The 12,043-nt window shown below is 35.4% G+C and overlaps 1 protein-coding gene across 1 annotated transcript in view; it reads left to right on the top strand.

Moving 5' to 3' along the window:
• LOC129243718 (uncharacterized) overlaps window positions 1-12,043 on the top strand; it is a 38,732-nt gene that overhangs the window by 21,413 nt on the left and 5,276 nt on the right. Inside the window, exon 2 of the mRNA XM_054880963.1 lies at window positions 2,409-2,762. Coding sequence (XP_054736938.1) covers window positions 2,582-2,762 — 181 coding nt within the window. The 5' untranslated portion in view covers window positions 2,409-2,581. The remainder of the gene's footprint in view (window positions 1-2,408; window positions 2,763-12,043) is intronic.

Here is a 12,043-nt window from a genome sequence, read left to right as displayed (position 1 = left end):
TGAAAATTTGCTGAAGGTCCACATTTTGCAACCCGAATTTTATTCAGCCCATGGCTTAATGGCTACGTCAATAAGCAAAATTGCCATATTTGGGTCTAAGAGCAAGCCGAAGCCATTCAAGAACAACCATATCAGCCACTGATGGTGCGGCTTGCTGTGGCCTATGAACTAAAGGAATCATCGGCCTATATTTCTTCAAAACCGAGACTGGCGCCAATGCAACAGTGAATGGCGATCACTATCGCGTCATGATAAACGATTTTTGGTGCCAGGAATTAAAACCCATGATCTCCACAATATTTAGTTCCAACAAGACGACACTACTCTCCATACAGCGTCGTCATTTCGACTCGGAAGGGCGGATTGGCCACGAAGATCAGTTAGTATCACACTTTTTAACCCTTATTTCTGCGGTATTTACTGTCTAAATGCTTTGTGGATAAACCATCTTCGATTGAGGCATTGGAAACCTACATTACTAAAATTATTCACGAGATATCGACCGAAGTCCTCCAGCGAGGCATTCAAAATTCGTGTTTTGCAGATGCCAGAATTACGGCAGTTGCGGCCAACATTTGAAAGGGATTATTTAAAAAAAAAATAAATGTCATGAATGGTTCTACACAAAAATAATAAAGATTGCGCAATCAATTTGAATTTTCGTTGCTTTATTTCAATTTAAAATCCAGAACCTCTAAATTAATCACCCTTTATTACATATTCCGTAGCCGAATGGGTTAGTGTGTGACTACCATTCGGAATTCAGAGAGAACGTAGGTTCGAATCTCGGTGAAAGACGCGGTCGCCCCTCGGCAGGCAATGGCAAACCTCCAAGTGTATTTCTGCCATGAAAAAGCTCCTCATAAAAAAATATCCGGCTTTCGGTTTCGGCTTGAAACTGTAGGTCCCTCCATTTGTGGAACAACATCAAGACGCACACCCCAAACAGGAGGAGGAGCTCGGCCAAACACCCAAAAAGGGCGTATTTCATGGAGCCTCCAAACGGCAGATGATTTTTCGTTGCAGAAATACATCCACTCGGAGGTTTGCCATTGACTGCTATTCGAAAATATTTGGGTATCATTTGGTGTTTCGCGTCCGAGCCCGGTCCCTACCGAATGGTAGTGACGCATCAACCCACTCAGCTACGACGCTCAGCCGAAGAATCGAATTAGTTGTTTATATTTGCCCATCCGTACGTTGATCTGCTCACACATTAACTCGTAAAAATTAAGGGGGGGGTAACGTTAATTCATGGGAAAAAAGGCACATTTTTATGATTTTTTTTTTTGATGACACAGTTAAAATTTATTCATCAAATCTTTTACTACATAAAACTATAACATTTGAAGTATATTTTGTGAAATTTTCATCCAAAAATATTTAAAAATACGGCAATGGCAGAAATTATTCGGACGCATCTCAAAAAAAGTAGTTTTGCGGTGCCCCTCATAACTCGGTGTTAAATCATCTGAAATCGAAAAACCAAAGTTATTTCGTTAGATAATCGTTTTCTCCGGGTAACGCCGAGAGGGTTTTTTGAAATTAAAAATTTTTCGATTTTTGGGAACACGTTAAAGTCAAAAACACGATTTTCGCGTAAAAAATCGGTGAATTAGTTACCGTAAAAACAAAAGTATGAACAAATTCGAAAAAAACTCTTCGGCGTTACCTTGAAAACATCTACAGAAAAAGTGTTCAAAATTTCAAAAGGATCGGTGCAGTAGTTTCAAAGTTATGAGGGGCACCGACTTTGAAAACGTAAGTTGTGGGAAAAACGCTTTAACGCTAACGCTAAACGCGGTTGAGCCAGGTAGGTAGCAACACTTACATGGCTGTATCTTTGTAAGTTTTGCTCCGATTCATCTAAAATTTTCACAGAATATTCTTGAAAGGTTCTTCATTTAAAAAATCAAATTAAAAAAAATGCAAAAAAAAAATTTAAAAACATGTTACTGCTGGCATGAAGAAAGTTGGCATTTGAATTGGGCGAGGTCGGTCAACAATAGCGTTCAACTTCCCTATAACGGTGATATACAAAAATTACCATATTTGTGTAACTAACGAATAAAATGCACCAAATATGAAATAAATGAAAGGAATGCAATAAAATGAAACTTTCGAAAACGGACTACTTTCACGAAAATAAATAAATCAAATTTATTTAAATTAAAAACCTGCAAAGGGTATATAAATTTCAGTTTCGCCGGAAACTTAGACTTTGTATAATTGTTTTATTTAAATTTAAACAAAATTGGTTGTATGCTACTTATCAAGCTTGCCGTCAAAAACAATTAGAGCAATATAATGTTAATGCTTCCTATTTTTAGATAAAAATAAATAGCTCATTCGTTTTACGATCTTCCTAAATTTTCTTTAAAATATTTTTTCTTTTAATTGTTTTACAGTTTTCAAAATTGGCGCCTACACTGCTTATGGATGATACAAGACGCTCACACGCTCACTAAAAACCAACGCAAAGCAGGAGCAGCGAGCATAATAACGGCGTTAGAAGACAGCAGGAAAGCACTGCTGCAATTATAAATTCCTTAGTAACGCCGCGACATTAGCTAGCAGCAAAATGATAAGTGGCGTCTCCAGCTCGACATTGGGTCGGGAGGAGGAGCGCAAGCCGCTAATGGCCGCGTACATGTTCCAACGACGCGTACTACTCGGTTGCAGCGTGCTGATGGTGGTCTCGTTAGTTATGTGGATCGTGGCCATTTCTACGGATCATTGGGTTATTATTACGGGTGGAAAAGGTAAGCAAATTGCCCACGAATGTTTAGGTATAAAGTAAGTAGGTACATTGATTTAGAAAGCTATTTTCAGTTGACTATGCAAACTTGGGTTTTACCATGCCAACAAAAACGAATGCTACTTATTTATTTTAATAACAACAAATATGAGCATACACCCACAAAGCAATTACGCTGACAAAATTGTATAAACAGGGTGGTCAATCCAATGTTAAGCATTTGAACTATCGATTTTTATTAATTTGACAGCTACACAAAATTACATGCGAGATGTGTTAAAAATTTAGTTTACGGTTATGCTATGTGCCAAGGCAAATTTATTACAGGTGACAGCAAACACATATAAGTAAAACCCTACATGTATTTGTTGTTGCGTTTGGTGCAAGCATCACGTCAAAATCAGCAAGCAAATGTAAACATACGAATGTAAACATACCAATACATACAAACAAAGCATATCATTTTGACGTAAGCCATCCCTACGGCGAAAAATTCAGCTGGGTGAATGCTGTCACCTTATTAAATCCACCTTGGCTATGTGCCCATGGCAAGTAATGCGCTCTCTCATTCATAATTCATTTGCTAATTAACTTTCGAATAAGGCCGTTCGCCATAAAAAATTTTGAGAGCGAACTCCTCATTCGTAAGTTTCCATTACCAATTACGAACCAATCGTTCTCTTCCGTAATTTTTATCGGAAACTTACCTAAACAAGCTGTCAAACAAAAACGAAAGGGTAAATAAAGAGAATGATAACCAAAAAAAGTAAAATTTTAATAATGGAAGCAAAAAACAAGTATTGTGAAAAAAATTATTATTTTAAGGAGGTTACTGAACACCTCGAGAATTGCGGAAGAAACCATATTGTTATCTGAGGAACTGTTCCGCCTCCTTGAGGTGCAGTTACAGCTATTGAAGTAGCTATTCTTCTAAGAACTATTGTCATTTGCTGGTACTTTTTCTTATTGCTGAATAATGGAAGAAATAAATTAACACAAATTTCGCTATAAAATAAAGTAAAATCTTAGTTTTAACTTAATTTTTTCTCCATCACCGATATACGCAGCAAATAATAGTAATAAAAAACAAAGAACAATAACACGAAAGAGAATCCACAACGCTCGGTTCTACGTTGCCGGAACGAAGCGGGCTTATCTATATCCGATCAAGGACTGTCCATCCAACAACATTTCCCATGCTGGTATGGAGAATGTTTATGCTGCCACAGCAAGAACAAAAACAAGGAGAGCTGCCAAAGTGAATTACGAATGCGCCGCGAATTACTTAGAAAGTGAATTGCATGCTTTGGGAACCGCATGAGACATTTATAAAATAGGTCGCTTTCCGCTTGAACTAAGTTGGGAAATATATACAATAAATATTAGAATCGAATATAAAAAATCGACAATCGAATAATATCCCGAAATCGTGACTTCCTGTGACGTAGATGCTGTGATTTTACTCAATTCGATTATTTTTTATGGAACGCCCTTAAGGATAGATATTATGCAAACCATCCAGTGGTCATTGAGGAATCAAAATATAAAGTCGTGAGCCTTTGGTGAGAAAACTGCCGAAATTAACGAAATGTGCTGAAAAAATGGGGTGACAGAATTGGCTACTGTAAGATCCGACGTGGAAATCATTTCAGTGAAATTGTCTTTCATATTCAATGGCAAGGCTTGCTCTTTCCAATAAAAAATTATTGATTAAAATTTTATGTATAAGTATAACTGAATTAAATTACATAAATTCTTCTACACTAGATGACCCACCCTGCATATTTTATAATATATGCTACGCGGCAGCGCTTGTCTTACTTGTAATATTGTTAATATTTTCGCGTTTGTATCTTTGAAAATTTTTCTAAAATTTCGGAAGCGTGTTTGACAATTACACAAACGTCTAAAACAGTAAACGGGACTATACAAAGCTGAATTAGCAATTTTACGATGAGCTGTTAACGCTACAAAATTTTTATAGTTTATTTGGACAGATGTATACATATACATATACATACATGCATGCATACGTATAGCAAAATCGTTTTATGGCAGCGTCCACTACGTCCACCGAAGCATTGACTTCCGCCTTTAGCCTTTGTACTTGACTACTCGCTTTAACGTTTCTATAGCATTTATATTTGCTAAGCACATCTAATTTGTTTGAAAAAATACTTTTTCAATTTGTTGTCTAATTTAATTTACAATGGCGCAATCATTTTTTCGCAATAGTCTCACTAAATTATTTTGACGAGCAGATATTTGAAAAATTTCGGATCGAAAAATGTTTTCAGTAAAATTATACTTAAAATTATTTTGAAATAATGGATAAGACACGGCGAAACAAAAAGCGTATAAACACTTTTGTATGTACATATTTTGGATAAAAATAATTCTGTTTTCGTGTATTGATTGCAAATCATTTGGTTGAAGCATCGTTGGATGATAAATTTATGTTGTTATTCAGTCAGCGTCTCCAGCCACTACTATTAGTGACCAATTATTCACTGCAATGTCCGTTTAGTGCTGTTAGAATATCGGCATAAATCATTAAGCATGAATTCTTGTGAAATTGCATGATCAATATTTTTGAATACAACTTTTTCGTATTTTTTTAAAAAATGTTCTGCATTAATAGTATTAAAGTAATCTTTAATATATTATATAATATGTAATAAATATATACCTTTGCCCTTTCACCCCTTGTGCATGATAGATAAATTCCCACTGCATCGACTTCAATTTGCCTATCAACAGGGAAAATCCACTGAGACTGCAATACACAGCCTGGTAACAGTTATTAAAAAGGCTATTGAGTCCAAACAGATAGCTCTATGTGCATTTATTGACATATCAGGAGCTTTTGATAACACCTCCTATGAGGCAATCTATAATGCCCTATATCTAAAGGAGGTACCTGAACCCATTACTAGATGGATAATATTCATGCTGAAATCTAGGACGATCAGCACCGAAATAGGAGGAACAATCGAACCTATTAAAGCCACAAGAGGTTGCCCTCAAGGTGGCGTACTTTCTCCTCTTCTGTGGACTCTAGTCATAGATGAACTTCTCCACAAACTGAATAACCTAGGATTTTACACTCAGGGTTACGCTGATGACCTAGTAGTTTATGTATTAGGCTGGCATGAGGAAACCATTTCGGATCGCATGCAGCAAGCCCTTACAATAATAAACAAATGGTGCACGGAAAAAGGGCTCGCCATCAACCCATCCAAAACAACACTTGTACCGTTTACTAGGAGAAGGAACATAAATCTCAAATGTCCGACCCTTAATAGAACAACACTTGAACTCTCGACAGAAGCGAACTATCTTGGCGTTAGTCTTGACAAAACGCTTACGTGGAACTCCCATATTGAGAGAGTTACTTCAAAAGCCACAAGGGCATTCTTTGCCTGTACAAGGCTTTTTGGTAAGACATGGGGACTAAGCCCTAGAATGACCTTCTGGACATTCACCACAGTTGTAAAACGCATAGTCACTTATGCATCCTTAGCATGGTGGCCCAAGGTCAAGCAAAGAAAGGCGGCAAACGAATTAAGCAAACTGCATCGCCTGGTATGTGTTGGTATTACAGGAGCTATGAAAACATGTCCCACGGATGCATTGGGTGTGCTCCTGAACATTCCACCGCTTCCAATTCTAATTGAAAGGGAAGCTCGCTCGAGTGCCTTAAGACTAAAAGGTAGTGGGGATATGAAAGGACATTTAAAGATCTTAGAAGACTTCCTACATAGTCCCATTCTTCATAGGGATGATATACTATCACCCAAAGCAATACTCTTCAGGAACTTCCAAGTTATAATCAATGAACGAACAGACTGGAGAACTAACTCTATCACTCTCAAACCTGGCTCCCAGCTATGGTTTACTGATGGGTCCAAATTGGAAAATGGTAGAACAGGGGCAGGAATCAATGGGCCCAAATTCAAAAAATCGATTCCTATGGGATCCTACCCAACAATATTCCAGGCAGAAATACATGCCATTGAAATATGTGTGAGAGAATGCCTTAGAAGGAAAATGAGAGGTACTCACATCTACATACTTTCAGATAGCCAAGCGGCTTTAAAAGCCCTTCTATCAACAACCATCACCTCTAAATTGGTAAACGATTGCCTAAACCTCCTAAACACGTTAGGAAACCTCAACACAGTAACACTATGTTGGATTCCTGGACATGAAGGACATGAGGGAAATGAAATGGCTGACGACCTTGCAAAACAAGGAGCAAATATGCAACTTACTGGTCCCGAGCCTTTCTGTGGACTGACAAAAGGCCACATTAATGAATTCCTTAAGAAATGGGAGGAAAGAAAACTTGCCGCACACTGGCTAAACTGTGCCGGTCAGCGTCAAGCCAAACTACTCCTAAGTCCCAACAAAGGAATATCTGACAAACTTCTCTCACTAAACAGAGTAGATCTGCGTCTTTTAACCGGATACCTTACAGGTCACTGCAGCCTGAGGTACCATCTAAACAATATTGGTCTATCCGAGACCAATGTCTGCCGCTTTTGCGAAATGGACATAGAAAGCTCAGAACATGTGCTTTGTGAATGCCCTGCGTTGGGCAGTCGAAGACTTCACCACCTTGGTGTTATCGTTGTATCTCCATGCAATCTTTGGAACAACAAACCCAAAACTGTACTAAAATTTCTAAAAAGCTTAAAACTCTAGGGTTACAAAATAGGCCTTTCACAATAGATCAGCTCTGGTCGCAGTGCGTAATGGCCTTCTAATAGTAATAATAATAATAATGATAGATAATATGGAATCCTTTTAACTTATAAATATTGCCTAATGCTTTTCACAATTACTTATGATTAAAAATATTTACAAAGTTTCCAATAAAGCAGTCACTAGTAGCGATAGTACTTAAAAGTCAATAATTATACACTAGCAATGTTACTTATTAGTCACAAATAGTGAATAATGATGCTGTCTGAAAGCCGGCATTTGTCGAGAATATTCCAGTCACGAACCTGAATGTCAGTCAATTGGATGTTCGAACTATTTACTATATTATAATCAAACGGCATGTTGATTTGTTGAAAGTATTTCCCTTAAGCCTAGTTTTTTTTTCAAACAGCCGTTAAATTCGAATTCCGAAGATACTTTAAGCTTGCGTGTCAATTCACTTTGGTTCTATGTTTTGGACTAGAGGGTGTGATTTTAGTTTATTGAAGAGCCAGAAGTCACACGGAGCAATGTAGAGTGGCTGTGGTATTACGAGTGTTAACAGAAAAACATTTTATTTTTCAGCAGAATCTCCTTTTGGCTTCTTACAGTTCACCAGTCCTAATTTGCATGCACTCCAAAAACACAGTTTCTCAAAGCTCTCAAAGTAGGCGTTTGTGCGATCAACAACCTCAATTTGGTATCATCAGACAGTCGCTGCAGATTATTCTGCACAAAGATTTAATTTTTTTTTTAAACCAAAAGTACATGCAAACTGCAAGTATTAAAACCCACAGATTTGCCAATCCAATCGAAAATTTGCAAGGGGATTCTTGAAAGTGTAGAAGAGGAGGAAACCATTTTGACGTAAACGGACACGTAAATTAATAAAATCTAATCCCAAAATTTGCCATGAAACGGATTTGCAAGTTTGCAGCAAAAAAAAAGCAGTCGCACTGTAATGGCATACCGTTAATTGAAAATATTAAAGGAATTTTAATATTACCAAGTCGAATTAAGCCGAAAGACAACGCCTTTCAACTGTGTGTGGTTTTAACAGGATTGTTCACATGCCTGTTAAGGCAGAATTGCTGCAAAAATTTAAGGTGAAACTATTTCATGAAACTCCATACTTCTGACTGCACCTGATTTTTTACTGTGTGGGTGTTGCAAACTGAAAATAAATACAACGATTTAACGCAATTGATTCCATCATTAATTTTGTCGGTTTCCTCTTCAACTCTGCAGGTAGTGATGAATAAATTTGTGAAAATATAGCACTCAAAGGTCACTGAGACTATTTGAATTTGAATTCATTTCAAAAAAACTAAATGAAATTGAATTATTTTTGAAATGAAGTTAAAAGAATAAATTATAGGAGTTACTCAAACAAATCATTTGAGTTTGATGCAGAAAAATTCATCAACAAAGACACGAACTGCGCATTTTGGAAGTGGTAGACGTCAAATTTTTCTCTAGGTTTACCAAAGAATAGTTTGACTGGTCTGAGAACTCACATGGAGAATTTTTCAATAACCGAATTTTTGGGCGAGAGTCTTTTAGCGCTGGAGTTACTTTGACTTTCTTTTATTCCATACTTAAAAATGCATTTGGCAATGAATTTTTTCCTTCATCCATATTTCACTTTAATATCAACAGCTTAAGACATCTGAGCGAATCCATGTCAAGTTATCCAACTATTTTGGATATTATCATACATTTTTCTGTAAATTCGTTTATATGTAGGGTTGAGTATAATAAAAAGAAAACTGAAAAAATTGTACAAAAAAGTTAATATTTTTGATATTTATTCTGCGCTGATATTTGGTATAGAAATGTTTAAAGAGAAATATCTTGGTTCTTTTTTTTTATTTTTTAGAAACAGAAATACTTGAAAAAAACCTTTTATAAAAACTTAAATTGTGGAAAATAAAAATTGGACTGATGGAATGGCCTAAAAATTTTGTTTTCTGAAAGTTTTTTTCTTCAAAATTTTTGTGAAATTTTTTTTGTGTGGCATTTTTGAAAAATCACTCCCTGCAAATTTTTTTTCTTATTTTTTCAATAATAGCTAAGGCAACGCTCAGTAATCCCTGAAAGTTTCATTGTGGGACCTCCAAAATACTTCGAGATGTAATCAAATATGTTACGTTCAGCGAACCAATGAAAAATCAGTACAAAATGCTGCTACAGCGAAGAGCTAGCATACGTACTCGTATGTATGTAAATATATGTTTCTAAATGCTCGACAACCGCAGCTGCCTGTACATTAGGCCGGGTCGATTTGTGGGGAGGCAAAAAAATCGCCCATTGCTCTGTGAAAATCATATTCTAGGGATCAAAATAAGAAACTTTGCCGAAGGAACCATACCTCTAAAACGAATTCTGATGTCCCCCAATTTGGGTTGAACTTTTAGTGTCTTTTGTGGGGAGCCAAAAAAATCGCCCATTGCTCTGTGAAAATCATATTCTAGGGATCAAAATAAGAAACTTTGTCGAAGGAACCATACCTCTAAAACGAATTCTGATGTCCCCCAATTTGGGTCGAACTTTTTAGTTTCTTTTCTATAACTCACTTAAATTAATTTTTTCATTTACATATCGAGCCATAACCGCCGAAAAAATGTATCCCACAAACTCGAAATTTTACAGGGGAAGGTTTTTTTTAAATTAAATCAGTTTGAATAAAGCCATTATTTTAAAATTTATAATGTAAATATTTTTTTGTGTAATACATTTAATTTTAATAAGTTTAAATAGATATTTGCATCATAAGGGTTGTTTTTGTGGGATACATTTTTTTTGCTTTCCTTCTGGCAACCTATTATTAAAAAAGTGTGTGGGTTACACAAACATTTATTTTAAGGAAGTGACTTCCCGTTTTTTTTTTATTTAATTTTTTTACTTAGTCCTTAAAATTAAATTACATTTGATTAAAAAAAAAAAAAATGTATACATTTCTTAGTATATTCGATAAAACAAAAATAAAGTAATAGCCCTATTCCGAATAAACGATTCAATTGTACTATGTATCGAATCAACAGGCATCATGGTGTGTCCAGGCAACAAGTATGTGATTTTTATATTGTATTAGTCACAAAATTAGAATTTTCAACAAAATAAGTTAATGTCGCACACATAGCTCTGTTTTTGTTCTGTCCTACGCAGCTATCGCAATAAAGATGGACTATCGACTGGGTTTTTCTTTCATCGACTAATTTAAGGTATTGGAAAACAGTTGTGCAGTTGTTTCATTACACCCTCGTTTACCATCCTTTTCTCCCCATAAAAAACAAAACCCATCTCTTGTACCACTCTCATAAAAACTTTCATTGTAGAATGAATATTTTTTAGAATAGAACAAAGTAATACTTTTTCCATAGGGAGTATTTAAGACCTTTTGCAAGTCGAAACTTGTACATAAATAAGCCGCATTCTCATTGCATAGCTTTTGGTCCTCCAAAAATATTTGCTTACATTTCTCTTTGTCCTTTAGATGAATTTGATACTCTTCTGATGAATGCAATTGCTTTTTGGATTCTGTGTCTAAATTATTGTAATTCTCGCATAAGATACATTTATCTTTTTTAATATAGGTAAATGAAAGCCTAAATTGAAACTGTTTCTAAAAATATTACGGAATACTCTTAACGATAAGTGACTATTTACTTTATTAATAGTTTTCAAATGTTCTACATAATGCTGATATACAGTTTTTATGTTTCGAAATTCTTGAGGTAGATATAATTTTGTACTTTTATTCCTGCAATAATGTGAAGGAACCGCTGGTAATTGTACTATAAAGGATTTTACTAGCGATATGTTTGCTTCCTCAGATTTGTTGTGTGCAGTTGGCTTTTTTATATTTTCAAGGCAAGTTTTATACGAACTTCTATTTTTTATTACGGATATTAAAATCGTTTGTGAAATGTTCAACGTTTTCAATAAAAATTGTTGAGAAACTTTATAACTGCTATTATTGATATTGATAAAATAATTAAAGCTGCACTTTTTCCTGTCACTTTCTCCATATCGCCTTTTAATATCGACTTGTTTAACACAAGAAGACAGCCAATCTTTCTGTCTAATTTTGTTGCCGATTCCCCAAAAATGTTCATTTATTCTTACTCTTTCATCTTCAGAAATTTTATCATGACACGAATTTGGACATTTTTTCTTTAAGCACGGGTTGGACAAAACACTCGTATTTTTTTTCTTAACTTTTTGCAGCCTTTTAGGTATTCTCTTTTGCTTTCTGTAGCCCCTTTTCCCAACACACGTTTCCTCCTCGACTTCTTTTAAACTTTCCAAACCATTTAAATCAACGAAAGATTCATCTGAATCGCTATACGGTACCAGGGAGAGCTGTAAAAATATCCAATAATTCAAAACAAAAACATATTTTGCAAAAATAACAAATTCATACCTTCGACATATTGTTCTAAAGCTTTATCTTTAATTAAAGTCTCAAAAAATTGTGTTTTTTTTATTTTGTTCCCTTGTGTTTCATTTATTTTAAAAGAGAATTTAATTGTATCCCACACAAGCGTTCAAAGAAAATGTAAACAAGTCACCATA

Source organism: Anastrepha obliqua, chromosome 4 (genome assembly GCF_027943255.1).
Source record: "Anastrepha obliqua isolate idAnaObli1 chromosome 4, idAnaObli1_1.0, whole genome shotgun sequence".
Taxonomy (NCBI): Eukaryota; Metazoa; Arthropoda; class Insecta; order Diptera; family Tephritidae; genus Anastrepha; species Anastrepha obliqua.
This window is presented reverse-complemented; position numbering and strand designations above follow the sequence as displayed.